This window comes from Crinia signifera, chromosome 6, assembly GCF_055691185.1.
Source record: "Crinia signifera chromosome 6, ASM5569118v1, whole genome shotgun sequence".
Lineage (NCBI taxonomy): Eukaryota > Metazoa > Chordata > Amphibia > Anura > Myobatrachidae > Crinia > Crinia signifera.
This window is the reverse complement of record NC_139222.1, coordinates 21,951,739-21,972,156: the sequence shown is the minus strand read 5'-3', so window position 1 is coordinate 21,972,156 and position 20,418 is coordinate 21,951,739. Positions and strand designations below refer to the sequence as shown.

General features: G+C 49.5%; 3 protein-coding genes and 1 pseudogene across 6 annotated transcripts in view; 2 read left to right on the top strand and 2 right to left on the bottom strand.

Annotated features, from left to right (window-relative positions):
• Positions 1-3,125, bottom strand: part of LOC146009548 (uncharacterized) — a 613,273-nt gene extending 610,148 nt beyond the window's left edge. The window contains 1 exon segment of the mRNA XM_083149994.1: positions 2,853-3,125. The gene's annotated coding sequence lies outside the window, so the exon portion shown is untranslated.
• The window catches only part of LOC146007472 (uncharacterized), a 36,126-nt pseudogene extending 32,352 nt beyond the window's left edge, over positions 1-3,774 (bottom strand). Inside the window, exon 1 of the transcript XR_014444334.1 lies at positions 3,155-3,774. The product of XR_014444334.1 is annotated as an uncharacterized LOC146007472 (transcript). The remainder of the gene's footprint in view (positions 1-3,154) is intronic.
• Positions 1-20,418, top strand: part of LOC146007459 (uncharacterized) — a 606,258-nt gene that overhangs the window by 271,286 nt on the left and 314,554 nt on the right. The gene's annotated exons all lie outside the window — the stretch shown is intronic.
• Positions 3,265-20,418, top strand: part of LOC146007455 (uncharacterized) — a 202,042-nt gene continuing 184,888 nt past the window's right edge. For 2 of the 3 annotated variants that reach the window (XM_083145815.1, XM_083145814.1), the window contains exons 1-4: positions 3,265-3,382; positions 5,695-5,770; positions 15,636-15,709; positions 15,816-16,951. In XM_083145815.1, the coding sequence (XP_083001941.1) occupies positions 15,679-15,709; positions 15,816-16,951 (1,167 nt within the window). In that variant the 5' untranslated portion in view covers positions 3,265-3,382; positions 5,695-5,770; positions 15,636-15,678. Of the gene's footprint in view, positions 3,383-5,694; positions 5,771-15,635; positions 15,710-15,815; positions 17,073-20,418 lie in introns of all 3 variants that reach the window. The other variant, XM_083145813.1, reaches the window with a different exon arrangement.

The window sequence follows — 20,418 nt, the reverse complement described above, 5'->3', positions numbered from 1 at the left end:
TTGTCATCCTTTTTCTCTGCAACACCCCCTGCCTCTCCCTGTTCATCTCTATGCCCGGTGTGTGGCATAATGCTCAATAGGCATTATGGTGTACCTTTTGACACTCACGGTTCCTATTTTTATTTTTTCTGGCTCCCACACTTTCATCCCGGCTCCTAGATTTTTTTTTTTAAATTGTCAAGCCCTGCCTTAAGGGTCAACACTTGAACTCTGACAAAGAGGTGAAAGCTGCCGGTCGGTCTTGCTGTCGACAACAACCACCGTCGTCAATCATTAGCGCACATGCAGGGAAAGGGATGGAGACTTTGTTGAAAAATGAATGGTGCATTACATAGAGGATAAAACGGAGTTGTCATGTACAATAAAAAGTGTTCAAATGTGTTCACAAATAAAATACTTATAGCCATGGAGACATTACTGTTCACTCCAGCCTCGTACTACTTTGGAAACTGCAATACTCCACTTCGAGCGCAGTAGTCCAGAGGGCAACCAAGGCCTTGTGGCCGATAATTAAGAAAAAGCTTTACCCAGCAACAAGACCAGACCTACGGCGTGTTACACAAGGGGCAGAAATATAAGGGATATAGTGGTTCACACTGATATCACCAACTGTGAGAGTACGACAGTAACAGCTACCCCATTCCTCACAAAACAACCAATCTGTTACCGTTCCCGCAAGTGTAAGAATATGGTAGTGTGCAGAAGCGATATACTGTATACTTGCTCCAAGTTGATATAGTATTTAGCAATAAAGGTTGTACTACATGTACTGTATTAGGCATGTAGGGGAAAGATTATATTGGTCTGATATATTCAGGTATTAAGTAGCTAGATCAGTGATGTCAAACTCATAGCCCTCCAGCTGTTGTGGAACTACACGTCCCATCATGCCCTGCCACAGATTTTATACAATGGATTGCTAAAATAGTTTCCTCTAGGGAGCCGTGATTATAACAATTTGGAAACCACAGTCTATCTAGTCATTAAGGGGGTGTCCACGGGGTTCTGAACCAAGTCCCAACAATTATACCCCCCAACTTTTCACCTGCTCCGAGTAGGTGAAGAGAAATTGGTGTTAACCCCTATGGAGAATTATCGCATGTGTAGAACAGGATAGCCGCCATATAGCGGGTCGTGGAAAATACACATTTACACTATTTTTACCAGGAAAACAGGTTATCGTATCTAATAGCATATCCCCCATAATATTAATAAACTACAGCCTGCTCCCCCTGTATAGTACTAACTGGACAACAGAGGCCACTCCCCCTGCATTGTAGTAATGGGACAACAAGGCTGCTTCCGCTCTATAATACCAAAAGGACACCACAAGATGCTCTATGTATTATAATCATCCTTATAATCCACTGGTTGCTCCCCCTGTATAACAGGACACCACAGGCCGCTCCTCCTATATAAAAAGGATGCCGCAAGCCGTTCCCCCCTGTATCACAGGACGCCGCAGGCACCTCCCCCTGTATAACAGGATGCCGCACGCCCCTCCCCCCTGTATAACAGGACGTCGCAGGAGGCCCCTCCCCCTGTATAACAGGACGTCGCAGGAGGCTCCTCCCCCTGTATAACAGGACGCCGCAGGAGGCCCCTCCCCCCTGTATAACAGGACGCCGCAGGAGGCCCATCCCCCCTGTATAACAGGACGCCGCAGGAGGCCCATCCCCCCTGTATAACAGGACGCCGCAGGAGGCCCATCCCCCCTGTATAACAGGACGCCGCAGGAGGCCCCTCCCCCCTCTATAACAGGACGCCGCAGGAGGCCCCTCCCCCCTGCATAACAGGACGCCGCAGGAGGCCCCTCCCCCCTGCATAACAGGACACCGCAGGAGGCCCCTCCCCCTGCATAACAGGACACCGCAGGAGGCCCCTCCCCCCTGCATAACAGGACGCCACAGGCCCCTCCCCCTGTATAACAGGACGCCGCAGGAGGCCCCTCCCCCTGTATAACAGGACGCCGCAGGAGGCCCCTCCCCCTGTATAACAGGACGCTGCAGGAGGCCCATCCCCCTGTATAACAGGACGCCGCAGGAGGCCCATCCCCCCTGTATAACAGGACGCCGCAGGAGGCCCATCCCCCCTCTATAACAGGACGCCGCAGGAGTCCCCTCCCCCCTGCATAACAGGACACCGCAGGAGGCCCCTCCCCCCTGCATAACAGGACGCCGCAGGAGGCCCCTCCCCCTGCATAACAGGACGCCGCAGGAGGCCCCTCCCCTTGCATAACAGGACACCGCAGGAGGCCCCTCCCCCTGCATAACAGGACGCCACAGGCCCCTCCCCCTGTATAACAGGACGCCACAGGCCCCTCCCCCTGTATAACAGGATGCAGCAGGAGGCCCATCCCCTCCTGTATAACAGGACGCCGCAGGAGGCCCCTCCCCCTGCATAACACGACACCGCAGGAGGCTCCTCCCCCTGTATAACAGGACGCCGCAGGCCACTCCCCCTGTATAACAGGACGCCGCAGGCCCCTTCCCCTGTATAACAGGACGCCGCAGGAGGCCCATCCCCCCCTGTATAACAGGCCGCCGCAGGCCCCTCCCCCTGTATAACAGGACGCCGCAGGCAACACCCCCGGTAAAATAACACAGGGTTGCCTGCCTACCTGACCCTCTCCTTCAGGGAGAAAATGCCCTGTTCCTGGACTTCCCTGGTAATGTATGACTGCCATCACCTGTGGGGAGCTGGGTAATTCATAAAAAAAGGTGTTTCACCACAGGTGATGGCAATCATACATTACCAGAGAAGTCCAGAAACAGAGCATTTTCTTATTGAAAGGAGAGGATCCTACATGGAGGCAACCGTGTAAATACACCAGGGCGGCACAATAACATCACCTGCTGCCAGATACAGCAATGTCTTCTCTCGGTCCCCGGTAAATTAATCACCGTGGCTGCTGGAAGTGAGAGGCCTCAGGTAGGATCAGCAGCGCTGCCCCAGCAGGGAGCCGAGATGCTGCAGCCAATGAACGCGGGGATTGGTCTTCGGGAAAATGGCCGCCGTTCCCTCACACAGGGGACACATTTTGTGGAGCCTAGTCGTTTATACAGCATGAAATATATCTGTATGTATGAAATATATATGATACTGGTGACATCACGTCACATAACTCATTCTATACATTTCCCAAGGAAATTACCTCTTCTAGAAGTCCGGTAGTGATGTCCGTGCGTCCTCATACAGCGGCACCCATTTTTGTTGTGGTTTGTACTCAGCTCCCAGACTCCCCTGCGGCTGTAGTGGGGCAGAGTGGGAGGAGCTGTGTTACCAGGGAAACGACCCTTCCTGGTGTGCATGTACCAGTTTCCGGGCAGCTTGCTGAGCAGCAGGAAGAGGACTCGGTCTCGGAGGCAGCAGCCGGTGATCGGTATTATACCTGTACTACTATTACTACTGTTATTGTGATACCCTTTAGACTCTCACCCCTGTGCCCCCTGTTCCCTACCCTTCCTGCTGCCCAATCCTCTCCCCATCAGCTGCCGATGGTGTCATCTGTGTTTTACATCGATAGCAGAGAACCATTGATGGTGATCCATCGATGCCCGTCACACATAGTACAGTCAGCTGCTGGGATGCAGTGTGTGGGGCTCAGTCAGTACCATTCCCCCTGTGCCGGGTGACAAATAAAAACATTGCGGCCTCCTCTGCCAGATCAGATCTCCACCACTGATGGCAAATCCACCGATGATGGCCTGACATTGATTGTAAATGGGTGTCACTAGACATTGATTGTAAATGGGTGTCACTAGCACCCTGCTCTGGAGCTGTGCACTAATGGGAATTGGAAGTTATTTTATTTTTATTTGGTTTCTTTTTTGTTTGCTACATAATGAATAATGTGGAACCCCCTCTGGAAATGGTTGGATCCAGCGTGTGCGGGAAGACCAGCGCTCCCTGGAGCCCCAACATGATGGGAAATGATACAGTAATGGGCCCTACACACAAGACGATATTCAGGTATTTTCTGAGCAATTTTACATAACTTTGAAATCACTCAGAAAATGGCAGAATATCGATGTGTGTGATGCAAAAGCGCGGCCCCGGCTCTGGCTGCGATCGATTAAGTGATACCGGAACCGCCCGTATACAAACGCTTTGTCAAGCGCTACCTTGGCACAAGGAATCAGTCTAAAAAAACAAGGATCTTTCCATATGCTCACCTAGGGGCCTAATTCAGAGCAGACTGCTGGGCTGCTAATTTTCAGAGCCCTGCGATAATGTATACGCCGCCCCGGCAAGCCTGCGAATCATCGAATGGTTTTTCCCGTGTGTGCAGTCTGTGCGGAGCCCAGGACTTACTCGGTGGCTGAGATAGGAACAGGCTGATCAGGGGTGGAGCTGACGTCACATGACTTCCCCCTGACACAGCTGGGCACGCCTGTGTATTCCCTGACACTCCCAGAGAACGCCCGGTTACTGGGTGCAGGTGATAAAGGAAAATTACTGCAGTTCTACTGACCGTCCCGCACTCCTAGAACAAAAATGCAATTCTAATATAATTTATGACAGGATTACAATTCTGAATATAAAATAGAATAAGATGTCTGAGATTTACCAAGCCCAGGTAGCAATTGCCATTGTAGACAAAGGACCATACTTGCCCATGCTTTCAGAAGTTGTTGGAGACTCAGGATTGTACAGGTAGTCTCCTGCACCCCAGGAAGTAGGCATGATGCAGAGAAGACACCATAATTGCAGGCGAGGTATGGAAGAGGCAGCGCTTAATGATGACATCATTAACCCGTGCCACTGTCTGTGAACCCACAAATTGCTGCATTTTTCCTGTGATGGGGGAGGGGCCGAATGACGCGTCAAATCCAATAAACAGCAATAAGAAATTCTAATTATCAGGTCTAAAACTTACTGAAGTTATATAATGGGAGGATCAGGGTCCCCAGCAGCACAGAGTATATCAGGAGATGAGTGATGTCTCAGTGAGGACAGGGCTGCATGTGACGGGGCAGTGACATGATGTGAGGAGGGAAATGGGGGCAGCAGGAAGCCACAGACTGAGAGTTATATAGTGGGAGGAGTCGGGTCCCCAGCAGCACAGAGTATATCAGGAGATGAATGATATGAGGACAGGGTATGATATTACATGATGCGATGAGGGGAATGGAGGCAGGTGAGTATTATATAGTGGGAGGAGCAGGGTCCCCAGCAGCACAGTGTATATCAGGAGATGAATGATATGAGGACAGGGTATGATATTACATGATGCGATGAGGGGAATGGAGGCAGGTGAGAGTTATATAGTGGGAGGAGCAGGGTCCCCAGCAGCACAGAGTATATCAGGAGATGAATGATATGAGGACAGGGTGTGATATTACATGATGTGAGGAGGGGAATGGAGGCAGGTGAGAGTTATATAGTGAGAGGAGCAGGGTACCCAGCAGCACAGAGTATATCAGGAGATAATTGATATGAGGACAGGGTGTGATATTACATGATGTGAGGAGGGGAATGGAGGCAGGTGAGTGTTATATAGTGGGAGGAGCAGGGTCCCCAGCAGCACAGTGTATATCAGGAGATGAATGATATGAGGACAGGGTATGATATTACATGATGCGAGGAGGGGAATGGAGGCAGGTGAGAGTTATATAGTGGGAGGAGCAGTGATGGGAGACATACACTATATATATATATAGTGTATGTGAAGTGTTCTCCTTATGTTTGCAGAAGAACGTGCAGCAGCTGGAGAGAGATCCTGGCCTGTGAGAGATCTGACTGTATAGATACAAGGAGAGCCACACAGGTAAGTGCCTGTATACAGAACAGCTCTGTGTATAACATGTCATTGCCAGGAGAATGTGTGTATGGGATATGTATTTGTAGTAACTGTGTATACACTGCTCTGCTATTAGTATTGTGTTGTACAGCAGTGGTTCCAGTGGTGTGACTATACAGTGTGCAGGGGATGTACCTGCTGTGGGGCCCCTCTCATGCTTGCGCCAGACCCCGCCATCCTTTCGAAGGGGGCCCACCTAACCCTCTCCCTGAAGCGGAGACGGGCAGGGTTCCGCCACCGAGTGACTGGGATGCACGTGCGTGTGAGAAGCTGGCGCGTCCCAGTCTAATGGAGTCCCTCTCAGCCAGCGCTCACCAGCGGGGACATTCTGGTGAGAGCCTGCTGGGAGGCAATGGAGTCACCTGCTGCCGGGCTCCTGCTCCCAAGGGGGCACTTCAGTTTGAATCAGTTAATTGAAAACCATCTAGAAACATAGAATACATAACATGCCTACATGTATTTATATACCGTGCTTTGCCTCTGGGCAACTGGGACGAACGTCCGCCACTGAGCTGATTGGCTGGTACTTTCTCCCCATCCACTTTATCTCCCTTCAAAGCTTAATACATAGACCCTAAAGTACCAACCAACCAGCTACTAACTGTCATTTTTCAAACCCAGCTTGTAACATGACAGGTAGGAGCTGACAGGAGGGTACTTTATCTCTCTCCACTTTATAACTTTCTAAGGCTTAGTACTTCTGGCCCTATGTCATCTATGAGATAAACATGGTGGCATTTCAGCTTCCATCGGAGGGGTATGGGTCATTGGGTCGGCCACTGGTGGTCGACAGGAAAGGAGTCAACACCTTAAATAAGTTGGTATGGCTAAGGTGTCAACACAGTCAACATGGACACCGTCAAAGTGTAAAAAAAGATCGGTCATGAGACATTCAGGAGTCTGTTAAATAAAATAGCCCTGCTTCCTGTGCCCCGCTTCCTGTGCCCCGCTTCCTGTGCCCTACTACCTGTGCACTACTACTTGTGCCCCGCTTCCTGTGCCCCGCTTCCTGTGCCCCGCTTCCTGTGCCCTACTACCTGTGCCCTACTACCTGTGCCCTACTACCTGTGCACTACTACATGTGCCCCGCTTCCTGTGCCCCGCTTCCTGTGCCCCGCTTCCTGTGCCTTACTACCTGTGCCTTACTACCTGTGCCCTACTACCTGTGCACTACTACATGTGCCCTGCTTCCTGTGCCCTACTACCTGTGCACTACTACCTGTAAATCACTCAGAAAATGACAGAAATGTAGCCCACACAGCAATGCAAAAGCGCGGCTCCGGATCTGGCAGAGATCAAGACCGACCCTGTGGGTAAATTCAGAGCACTCGCTCAGAAAGCCGGCACAGCGCCCAAATGTTCTTGTAGTGGGTGATGTACAGGGCCTTCTGAGCAGGTGATGCAATACTGCCGTCATGCCTCCTGATTCCCCTCCCCTAGTGGGAGGTTATAGAGTAACACCGGGGGATGTGACCGGAGAGGTGACTGCTGGGAATGGGACATTATACAGTAACACAGGGATGTGACCGGAGAGGTGACTGCTGGGAATGGGACATTATACAGTAACACAGGGATGTGACCGGAGAGGTGACTGCTGGGAATGGGACATTATACAGTAACACAGGGATGTGACCAGAGAGGTGACTGCTGGGAATGGGACATTATACAGTAACACAGGGATGTGACCGGAGAGGTGACTGCTGGGAATGGGACATTATACAGTAACACAGGGATGTGACCAGAGAGGTGACTGCTGGGAATGGGACATTATACGGTAACACCAGGAGATGTAACCGGAGAGGTGACTGCTGGGAATGGGACATTATACAGTAACACCGGGGATTTGACCAGAGAGGTGACTGCTGGGAATGGGACATTATACAGTAACACCGGGGGATGTGACCGGAGAGGTGACTGCTGGGAATGGGACATTATACAGTAACACCGGGGGAGGTGACAGGAGAGGTGACTACTGGGAATGGGGCATTACACAGTAACACCGGGGGATGTGACCGGAGAGGTGACTGCTGGGAATGGGACATTATACAGTAACACCGGGGGATGTGACCGGAGAGGTGACTGCTGGGAATGGGACATTATACAGTAACACCAGGGGATGTGACCGGAGAGGTGACTGCTGGGAATGGGACGTTAGACAGTTACACCGGGGGATGTGACTGCTGGGAATGGGACATTATACAGTAACACCGGGGGATGTGACCAGAGAGGTGACTGCTGGGAATGGGACATTATACAGTAACGCCTGGGGGATGTGACCGGAGAGGTGACTGCTAGGAATGGGACATTATACAGTAACACCGGGGCATGTGCCTGAAGAGGAGACTGCTGAGAATGGGGCATTATACAGTAACACATTTGGGGTTGTGACCAGAGAGGTGACTGCTGGGAATGGGATGTTATACAGTAACACCGGGGATGTGACCGGAGAGGGGACTGCTGGGAATGGGATGTTATACAGTAACACCGGGGGATGTGACCGGAGAGGTGACTGCTGGGAATGGGACGTTATACAGTAACACCGGAGGATGTGACCGGAGAGGTGACTGCTGGGAATGGGACGTTATACAGTAACACCGGGGATGTGACCGGAGAGGTGACTGCTGGGAATGGGACGTTATACAGTAACACCGGGGATGTGACTGCTGGTAATGGGACGTTATGCAGTAACATCGAGGGATGTGACCGGAGAGGTGACTGCTGGGAAGGGGATATTATACAGTAACTCCGGGGGTAATTATACAGTAACACCGGGGGTTGTGGCCAGAGAGGTGACTGCTGGGAATGGGACATTATACAGCAACACCGGGGGATGTGACCGGAGAGGTGAAAGCTGGGAATGGGACATTATACGGCAACACCGGGGGATGTGACCGGAGAGGTGACTGCTAGGAATGGGACATTATACGGTAACACCGGGAGATGTAACCGGAGAGGTGACTGCTGGGAATGGAGCATTATACAGTAACACATTTGGGGTTGTGACCAGAGAGGTGACTGCTGGGAATGGGACATTATATGGTAACACCAGGAGATGTAACCGGAGAGGTGACTGCTGGGAATGGGACGTTATACAGTAACACGGGGTGATGTGACCGGAGAGGTGACTGCTGGGAATGGGACGTTATACAGTAACACCGGGGGATGTGACCAGAGAGGTGACTGCTGGGAATGAGACGTTATACAGTAACACCGGGGGATGTGACCGGAAAGGGGACTGCTGGGAATGGGACGTTATACAGTAACACCGGGTGATGTCACTGGAGAGGTAACTGCTGGGAATGGGACGTTATACAGCAACACCGGGGGATGTGACCGGAGAGGTGACTGCTGGGAATGTATCGTTATACGGTAACACCAGGAGATGTGACCGGAGAGGTGACTGCTGGGAATAGAGCATTATACAGTAACACATTTGGGGTTGTGACCAGAGAGGTGACTGCTGGGAATGAGACATTATACAGTAACACTAGGAGATGTAACCGGAGAGGTGACTGCTGGGAATGGGACCTTATACAGTAACATGGGGGGATGTGACCGGAGAGGTGACTGCTGGGAATGGGACGTTATACAGTAACACCGGGGGATGTGACCGGAGTGGTGACTGCTGGGAATGGGACGTTATACAGTAACACTGGGGGATGTGACTGCTGAGAATGGGGCATTATACAGTAACACCGGGGGATGTGACCGGAGAGGTGACTGCTGGGAATGGGACATTATACAGTAACACCGGGGGATGTGTCCGGAGAGGTGACTGCTAGGGTTTGGGTGGGGGATATAACCGGAGAGGTGACTGCTGAGAATGGGGCAATATACAGTAACACAGGGGGATGTGACCACAAAGGTGACTGCTAGGAATGAGACATTATACAGTAACACCGGGGATGTGACCAGAGAGGTGACTGCCGGGAATGGGACATTATACAGTAACAGGGGATGTGACTGCTGGGAATGGGACATTATACAGTAACACAGGGGGGATGTGACCACAGAGGTGACTGCCTGGAATGAGACATTATACAGTAACACTAGTTGATGTGACTGCTGGGAATGGGATAATACATTAACACTGGGGGATGTGACCGGAGGGTTGATTGCTGTGAATGGGACAATATACAGTAAAACCAGAGTATGTGACCAGAAAGGTGACTGCTGTGAGTGGGACGTTATACAGTAACACCGGGGGATGTGACCGGAGAGGTGACTCCAGGGAATGGGACATTATACAGTAACATCGGAGGATGTGACAGGAGAGGTGACTGCTGTGAATAGGACATTATACAGTAACACCGGGGGGATGTGACAGGAGAGGTGACTGCTAGGAATGGGGCATTATACAGTAACACTCGGGATGTGACTGGACAGGTGACTGCTGGGAATATGATGTTATACTGTAACAATGGGGGATGTGACCGGAAAGGTGGGAATGCGCCATTATACCATAACACTGGGGGAGGTGACCATAGAGGTGACTGCTGGAAATGGGGTATTTTAAAGTAACACCGGAGGGTTGATTGCTGTGAATGGGACAATATACAGTAACACCAGAGTATGTGACCAGAAAGGTGACTGCTGTGAGTGGGACGTTATACAGTAACAATGGGGGATGTGACAGGAGAGGTGACTGCTGGGAATAGGACAATATACAGTAACACTGGGGATATGACTGGAGAGGTGACTGCTGGGAATGGGACATTATACAGTAACACCGGGGGACGTGACAGGAGAGGTGACTGCTGGGAATAGGACAATATACAGTAACATCGGAGGATGTAATGGGAGAGGTGACTGCTGGGAATGGGGCATTATACAGTAACACCGGGGGATGTGACCGGAGAGGTGACTGCTGGGAATGGGGACATTATACAGTAACACCGGGGGATGTGACCGGACAGGTGACTGCTGGGAATGGGATATTATACAGTAACACCGGGGAATGTGACCGGAGAGGTGACTGCTGGGAATGGGGACATTATACAGTAACACTAGTTGATGTGATTGCTGGGAATGGGACATTATACAGTATTTATTTATTGATTTATTTACAGTTTCTTATACAGCCCAGCAGATTCCGTTGTGCTTTACAATAGTAGTCAATAATAAAACATGATAAATGATATAACAACAGACAGACTTGGAGGTAGGAGGGCCCTGCTGCAAGCTTACAATCTATAGGGATATAGGAGGGAAACACAAGGACAGGCACCAGTAATAGCATCGCTTGTGGGTCCAGAAGGGAAGCTATATAATACATAAGCGCCTCAGAGGGTTATGCGTGCGGTATATAAATATGATAGGCTTGCCTGAAGAGGTGAGTTTTCAGGGAACATTTGAAAGTTTGGAGGCTAGCGGAGAGTCCTATTGTGTGTGGAAGGGCATTCCATAGGATGGGAGCAGCCCAATGAAAGTCCTGTAATAGTGAATGTGAGCTAGTGATCCGTTCAGAAGAGAGACGCAGATCTTGTGCAGAGCGGAGTGGTCGAGATGGGAGATATTTTGTGATATGTAGAGAGATATATGCTGGTGCAGTATGGTTAATAGCTTTATATGCGAGTAGAAGTGTTTTATATTGAATACGGTAAGATACAGGTAACCAATGGAGGGACTGGCAGAGCGGATCAGCAGATGATGAGCGTCTTGCTAGGAAGATCAACCTAGCAGCAGCATTTATAATGGATTGCAGTGGTGAGAGTCTGTTCTTAGGAAGACCAATTAGGAAACTATTGCAATAATCAATGCGGGATATAATGAGTGCATGGATAAGAGATTTAGTAGTGTCTTGTGTGAGATACGGTCGTATTTTGGATATGTTTTTTAGATGCATGTAACATGATTTGGAGACCGATTAAATGTGTGGAAGAAAGGACAGTTCAGAGTCGAGGATGACCCCTAAGCAACGAGCTTGTGGGGTAGGGTAGATTGTTGAGTTATCAACAGCGATGGAGATATCAGGATGGTAACTGTTCTTAGTTGGCGGGAATATAAGTAATTCCGTTTTGGATATATTGAGTTTGAGTTGACGAGAGACATTCAGAGACTCCGCCCAAAACCACTGGTGACAACTCTGGGGTTGATAGATAGATTTGAGTATCATCCGCATACAAGTGATACTGAAAGAGCTGATTAGTTTGCCAAGCGAGGAGGTATAGATTGAGAAAAGCAGAGGTCCTAAGACTGAGCCTCGCGGAACTCCGACTGACAGAGGTAGTGAAGAGGAGGTAGAGTCAGAGAAGCGAACACTGAAAGAGCGATCAGATAGGTAAGATGTGAACCAGGAAAGGGCTGTATCCTTAAGACCTAGGTAGTGTAGAGTTTGTAGGAGAAGAGTGTGATCCACAGTGTCAAACGCAGTAGAAAGATCTAGAAGAATAAGTAGTGAGTAATGGCCTTTAGACTTAGCAGTTACCAGATCATTCACCACTTTAGTCAGTGCTGTCTCAGTGGAGTGTTGGGAGCGAAAGCCCGACTGAAGCGGGTCTAATAGGGTGTGAGAGTTAAGAAAGTGTGTGAGGTGAGCGTAGACAAGTCTCTCGAGTAGCTTGGAGAGGCATGGGAGCTGAGAGATAGGACGATAGAGAGAGTGTTAGGGTCAGCATTGTGTTTTTTTCAGAATGGGAGTAATCACTGCATGTTTGAGCAGAGACGGAAAAGTACCAGTAGTAAGAGAGAGATTGCAGATTTTAGTTGGAATAAGCACAGGAGATAGAGTTTTAATGACTTGTGCAGGTATTGGATCAAGAGGAGAGGTAGTAGAGTAGGAGGATGAGTGTGATACTTCATTTTCATTTGTGGGCTCAAATGAAGAGAAAGTGCCAGAGGGTTCAGGTGGGGAAGAAAGCGGGTTAGAGGTTGTGGAAGAGCATACCATTTCATCTCGGATGTTATCAATCTTGTCCTTAAAGTAGGAGGCAAGTTCTTGTGCACTGATGGTAGCCGGTGGGGGAGGAGGGGGAAGGTACAGAAGAGACTTAAATGTGTTTAAAAAGTCGCTTAGGGTTGGTGGCATGAGAAGAGATGAGAGACTGGTAGTATGTTTGTTTGGCAGCGTCCAAAGCATTGCAGTAGGAGTGGTAGCTAGTCTTATATGTGAGGAAATCAGTAATATTACGAGATTTACGCCATTGGCGTTCTACTTTACGTGACTGATTTCGTAGGTGTCTTGTTGTTTTGGAGTGCCACATTTGGCATCTAAGCCTACGTGGGGTATAATGGGAGCCACTTCATCAAGGGCTGTTTCAAGAGTCTGGTAGAGGTGGGAAACAGCAGAGTCAGGAGAGGTAAATGTAGGAATTAGAGAGAGCTGTTGTTGGAGGGAGGTGGAAAGTTGTGGAAAATTAATAGCATTAGTATTTCTGCGGGTTAGAGTAGGCTTGCATGATTTATACAGTAACACCGGGGGATGTGTCCGGAGAGGTGACTGCTGGGAATGGGACGTTATACAGTAACACCGGAGGACGTGACCGGAGAGGTGACTGCTGGGAATGGGGTAGTATACAGTAACACCGGGGGATGTGTCCGGAGAGGTGACTGCTGGGAATGGGACGTTATACAGTAACACCGGAGGACGTGACCGGAGAGGTGACTGCTGGGAATGGGGTATTATACAGTAACACCGGGGGATGTGTCCGGAGAGGTGAATGCTGGGAATGGGACATTATACAGTAACACTGGGGGATGTGACTGAAGAGGTGACTGCTGGGAATGGGGTTTTATACAGTAACACTGGAGGATGTGACTGGGGAGGTGACTGCTGGGAATGGGAGGAGTGGTGACTGCTGGGAATGGGAAATTATACAGTAACACCGGGGATGTGACTGGAGAGGTGACTGCTGGGTTGGGGTGGGGAAAACGACCGGAGAGGTGACTGCTGGGAATGGGGCATTATACAGTAACACCAGGGGATGTGACCGGAGAGGTGACTGCTGGGAATGGGAGGAGTGGTCACTGCTGAGAATGGGACATTATATACAGTAACACCAGGGGATGTGACTGCTGGGTTGGGGTGGGGGATATGACCAGAGAGGTGACTGCTGGGAATGGGGCATTATACAGTAACACTGGAGAGATGACTGCTGAGAATGGGACATTATACAGTAACACCGGGGGATATGACCAGAGAGGTGACTGCTGGGAATGGGACATTATACAGTAACACTGGGGGATGTGACCGGAGAGGTGACTGCTGGGAATGGGACATTATACAGTAACACTGGGGGATGTGACCGGAGAGGTGACTGCTGGGAATGGGGTATTATACAGTAACACCGGGGGATGTGACCGGAGAGGTGGCTGCTGGTAATGGGATATTATACAGTAACACCGGGGGATGTGACCGGAGAGGTGACTGCTGGGAATGGGGCATTATACAGTAACACCGGGGGATGTGACCGGAGAGGTGACCGCTGGGAATGGGGCGTTATACAGTAACACCGGGGATGTGACCGGAGAGGTGACTGCTGGGAATGGGGCATTATACAGTAACACCAGGGTATGTGACCGGAGAGGTGACTGCTGGGAATGGGGCATTATACAGTAACACCGGTGGATGTGACCGGAGAGGTGACTGCTGGGAATGGGGCATTATACAGTAACACCAGGGGATGTGACCGGAGAGGTGACTGCTGTGAATGGGACATTATACAGTAACACCAGGGGATGTGACCGGAGAGGTGACTGCTGGGAATGGGACATTATACAGTAACACTGGGGGATATGACCGGAGAGGTGACTGCTGGGAATGGGGCATTATACAGTAACACCAGGGGATGTGACCGGAGAGGTGACTGCTGGGAATGGGGTATTATACAGTAACACCGGGGGATGTGACAGGAGAGGTGACTGCTGGGAATGGGACGTCATACAGTAACACCGGGGGATGTGACCAGAGAGGTGACTGCTGGGAATGGGGCATTATACAGTAACACCGGGGAATGTGACCGGAGAGGTGACTGCTGGGAATGGGGCATTATACAGTAACACCGGGGAATGTGACCGGAGAGGTGACTGCTGGGAATGGGGCATTATACAGTAACACCGGGGAATGTGACCGGAGAGGTGACTGCTGGGAATAGGGCATTATACAGTAACACCGGGGATGTGACCGGAGAGGTGACTGCTGGGAATGGGACATTATACAGTAACACCGGGGAAGTTACTGGAGAGGTGACTGCTGGGAATGGGACATTATACAGTAACACTGGGGGATGTTACTGGAGAGGTGACTGCTGGCAATGGGGCATTATACAGTAACACCAGGGATGTGAGCGGAGAGGTGACTGCTGGGAATGGGGCATTATACAGTAATACCGGGGGATGTTACTGGAGAGGTGACTACTGGGAATGGGACATTATACAGTAACACCGGGGGATGTTACCAGAGAGGTGACTGCTGGGAATGGGACATTATACAGTAACACCGGGGGATGTGACTTCTGGGAATGGGGCATTATACAGTAACACCGGGGGATGTGACCAGAAAGGTGACTGCTGGGAATGGGACATTATACAGTAACACCAGGGGATGTGACCGGAGAGGTGACTGCTGGGAATGGGGCATTATACAGTAACACCGGGGAATGTGACCGGAGAGGTGACTGCTGGGAATGGGACATTATACAGTAACACCGGGGGGTTGTGACCGGAGAGGTGACTGCTGGGAATGGAACATTATACAGTAACTCCGGAGGATGTGACCGGAGAGGTGACTGCTGGGAATGGGACATTATACAGTAACACCGGGGGATGTATTTTTGTGATGAATTTGTCATTGTGTGTTGGATCTCTGTAAGAATGTCACTATCTCTCCATGCAGGAGGTGGATTATATTATACAATGGTCTGTACAAGGACTGTACAATGAAGAATCACCAGACCCTGACATCTCTGGGTAAGAGAATAATTTTATTGTAACAAGAGACCAGTTTTGAGGACTCCTAAACAGTTATCTGACAATTATATATATGTGTAGTGTAATTAGTCACTGTTTCCTACAGAAGGACCCAGTAACAGAGATACCCCAGAGAGATGTCCCTGCCCTCCTAATTCACAGGAGTGTACAGAGGAAAATCCCAGTATACCACAGGAGGGTCCAGTTGGAGGAAAAGAGACAGATGTGACCGATATTAAGGTAGAAGATCCAGAAGGAGAAGAAGAGACGGACGTGACCGATATTAAGGTAGAAGATCCAGAAGGAGAAGAAGAGACGGATGTGACTGATATTAGGGTAGAAGATATGAAGGGAGTAGAGATGAATGTGACTGATCTTAAGGTAGAAGATACAGAAGGAGAAGAAGAGACGGATGTGACTGATATTAAGGTAGAAGAGACGGATGTGACTAATATAAAGGCAGAAGCTACAGAGGGAGAAGAGACAGATGTGACTGATATTAAGGTAGAAGATACAGAGGGAGAAGAGACGGATGAGACTGGTCTTAAGGAAGAAGAGACGGATGTGAAGAATATTACGGCAGAAGATACAGAAGGAGAAGAGACAGATGTGACTGATATTAAGGTAGAAGATACAGAGAGAGAAGAAGAGACGGATGTGACTGATATTAAGGTAGAAGATACAGAAGGAGAAGAAGAGACGGATGTGACTGATATTAAGGTAGAAGATACAGAAGGAGAAGAAGAGACGGATGTGACTGATATAAAGGCAGAAGCTACAGAGGGAGAAGAGACAGATGTGACTGATATTAAGGTAGAAGATACAGAGGGAGAAGAGACGGATGAGACTGGTCTTAAGGAAGAAGAGACGGATGTGAAGAATATTACGGCAGAAGATACAGAAGGAGAAGAGACAGATGTGACTGATATTAAGGTAGAAGATACAGAGAGAGAAGAAGAGACGGATGTGACTGATATTAAGGTAGAAGATACAGAAGGAGAAGAAGAGACGGATGTGACTGATATTAAGGTAGAAGATACAGAAGGAGAAGAAGAGACGGATGTGACTGATATAAAGGCAGAAGCTACAGAGGGAGAAGAGACAGATGTGACTGATATTAAGGTAGAAGATACAGAGGGAGAAGAGACGGATGAGACTGGTCTTAAGGAAGAAGAGACGGATGTGAAGAATATTACGGCAGAAGATACAGAAGGAGAAGAGACAGATGTGACTGATATTAAGGTAGAAGATACAGAGAGAGAAGAAGAGACGGATGTGACTGATATGCAGCCAGACGATATGAATGGAGTCACAGTGTGTGTGATGGGTGACCAGCAGTGCAAGCAGAGAAAGATCCCTACAGGTGAGTAATAATCACTTATCACAGTATAGAGATCTGTTCTTTCCCTACAGTCTTACTCTGCTACATTCTCTTCTGTCATTGCAGAATAATGAGGAGAATGGGTGAGATGTAATAGGGTGTGACTTATTTATTTATTTCTCTGTCGTCCATCCTGGTGACACAGCTAACAATGGGATGTAGGAGGGTTTGCAGGAGCAAGGCACCTATGCTGAGTTTTTTGAAAGGCAGGCTCCTCCCTTCTGCATCCCAGCATTCCTTAGTCGTTTTAGGTGCCCACTGGAGTGGGCACTGTACTGACTGGCTGCTGTCTGCAGCCACTTTTTGTTACAGTAGGTAGGTGTTTGTGTTATTAATAGTCACTGGTTAGTGCAGGTGTACGGTGTGTAACTTCCAGAGGAAGAGCGCAGCAGAGGCTGACAGAAGTGCGTCCTGTCAGCTCTCTGTGTGCAGGGGGACGCTGTCTGCCCTCTGTGCCCTAAGTGTATAACTGAGCGCAGTGAACCTGGTTATAGTCCAAGCTGCCGTCTATAAGGGATACTCTACCCTTAATAAAACACAAATGATAAAAACACGAAGTAGACAGCGCTAATGGACTGTAACACACATACAGCTTTATTTAATTAACAAATCAAGTATATATGTTATAGACAAAAAATCCAGAAGAATCCCATACTAATGACGCATTGACTCAGAAAGAATACAGTTGTCCAATTCAGCAACAATAAACCATCAAATCTATTTAGCCTCTAAAGGTGCGTACACACGGGCGATTTTGTGCAAAATCGCAGGAAATATGGTCGCTGAGCGACCATATTGCCCGCGATGGGAGTGTGCACCGGCGATATATCGCCGGGTGCGCGCTCCCGTTTTTGCCCCTGTGGTGATCACTAGTCGCAGGAACATGCTCCTGCGACCAGCTGATTACCACCGCCAGGCTCCCCCCGGCAGTTTCTTTTTCATCAGCGACCATCTCTGGTCGCTGATGTAAAGTACAAACTGAGCAATATATCTCCCCCGTGTGTACACAGCATAACGCTCCAGTGTTACAGAGCTGTGCTCATTATACATCCATTCTAGCAAAGGGGGGTAGTTGGTAAATTCAGTATAGCAGCAATGGGTGAGTGAGTTAGTAGCAGAGTGATGCTCATTCGTTCAGGTGAAAGCAGTTTCAGTGTACATTTTATAGCTGCAGGGTCACAGTTTGGACGCACACACACTGTGCTCATTCCAAGCAATATTTTGTTAGGAAGCTGGCAATAATTAGGTGTCCATGCATGCAGGATAGTTATTGAGCTAATCTAGCAGCCAATCGGTATTAGTTTATGCAGATAAAAAACGTTATACTTCTGCTACGTGGCTGTAGAGTCATATATTTTGTAATCCACTTGTGGGGTGAACCTTGTACACCTAGAGCAGGTTCCCGGCTGCTGGCGCCTCCTATCTGTGCAGCCCTCTCTGGAACGCTCGGCTCTGGTTTCTGGGTCTCCCGGTCAGCGGTGGTTCGCAGTGGCAGAAAGGAATCCCTGGATGAACTGTTTCCCCACCTCTTTCCTGGTCAGCGGTGGTTTGCAGTAGCAGAAAGGAATCCCTGGATGATGCGTTTCCCCGCCTCTCTCCTGGTCAGCGGTGGTTCGCAGTAGCAGAAAGGAATCACTGGATGACGCGTTTCCCCGCCTCTCTCCTGGTCAGCGGTGGTTTGCAGTAGCAGAAAGGAATCCCTGGATGACGCGTTTCCTCGCCTCTCTACTGGTCAGCGGTGGTTTGCAGTAGCAGAAAGGAATCCCTGGATGATGCGTTTCCCCGCCTCTCTCCTGGTCAGCGGTGGTTTGCAGTAGCAGAAAGGAATCCCTGGATGATGCGTTTCCCCGCCTCTCTCCTGGTCAGCGGTGGTTTGCAGTAGCAGAAAGGAATCACTGGATGACGCGTTTCCCCGCCTCTCTACTGGTCAGCGGTGGTTTGCAGTAGCAGAAAGGAATCCCTGGATGATGCGTTTCCCCGCCTCTCTCCTGGTCAGCGGTGGTTTGCAGTAGCAGAAAGGAATCACTGGATGACGCGTTTCCCCGCCTCTCTACTGGTCAGCGGTGGTTTGCAGTAGCAGAAAGGAATCACGGTACTTGTGAGTTATCCGGGCTCCCGATTTTTTGATTGTATGCCTTAAGTTAAGGCATACAATCAGATGCGATGCGATGCGATATCGCATCGCATCGCATCCGACCATCGGATGCGATGACCCGATTTTTCCATAGGAATCAATGTTAAAATGGACTGAGTCCATTTTAACATGGAATTCAATGGGAAAAAGGGGTCCTTTTCATACCCCTACTATCCAAGTGGGCATGGAGTTGGATATAAACCTGTGGCGAGCGTAGCGAGCCACCGAGCCCGAAGCGTGGCGAGCGAAGCGAGCCCCGCGAGGGGACGGTATTCCGTGTCCCCTCGCGGGGCTCGCTACGCTCGCCACGCTTCGGGCTCGGTGGCTCGCTACGCTCGCCACAGGTTTATATCCAACTCCATGCCCACTTGGATAGTAGGGGTATGAAAAGGACCCCTTTTTCCCATTGAATTCCATGTTAAAATGGACTCAGTCCATTTTAACATTGATTCCTATGGAAAAATCGGGTCATCGCATCGCATCCGATGGTCGCATGCGATGCGATGCGATCTCCCGATCCGACCCGATTTAAAAATCGGACGCCCGGATAACTCATAAGTACCGGAATCACTGGATGACACGTTTCCCCGCCTCTCTCCTGGTCAGCAGTGGTTCGCAGTAGCAGAAAGGAATCACTGGATGACGCGTTTCCCCGCCTCTCTCCTGGTCAGCGGTGGTTCGCAGTAGCAGAGAGGAATCACTGGATGATGCGTTTCCCTGCCTCTCTCCTGGTCAGCGGCTTCCTCAGATTTTACCTATAATTCTGCATATTAGAGGCTAAATAGAATTGATGGTTTATTGTTGCTAAAGTCAAGTGTCATTAGTATGTGATTCTTCTGTATTTTTTGTCTCGCGGGCCGGTGTTCATTTTTAGAGTGTATAGATTTTTTATAAAATAAATACTTGATTTCTTAATTGATAAAGCTACATGTGTGTTACAGTCCATTAGCACCATCTACTACATGTTTTTATCTCTCTGCACTGAGCCTTAACCTCCAGGTAAAGAGGTTTCCTGGGGTGGGTCCTGAACCGGCTCCCTGCTTAGGGGGGATCTTATGGGACGGACCCCCCGCTATGGCGCCGCCATTTTCAGGCAGAAATCCAGAAATGGAGTTGATGCCTATTACAGGAGTCCAGCGTAGACACTGGAGGTGAGGAGAAAAACTTGGTAGGAGCGGCTAAAGGGGAAAAGGT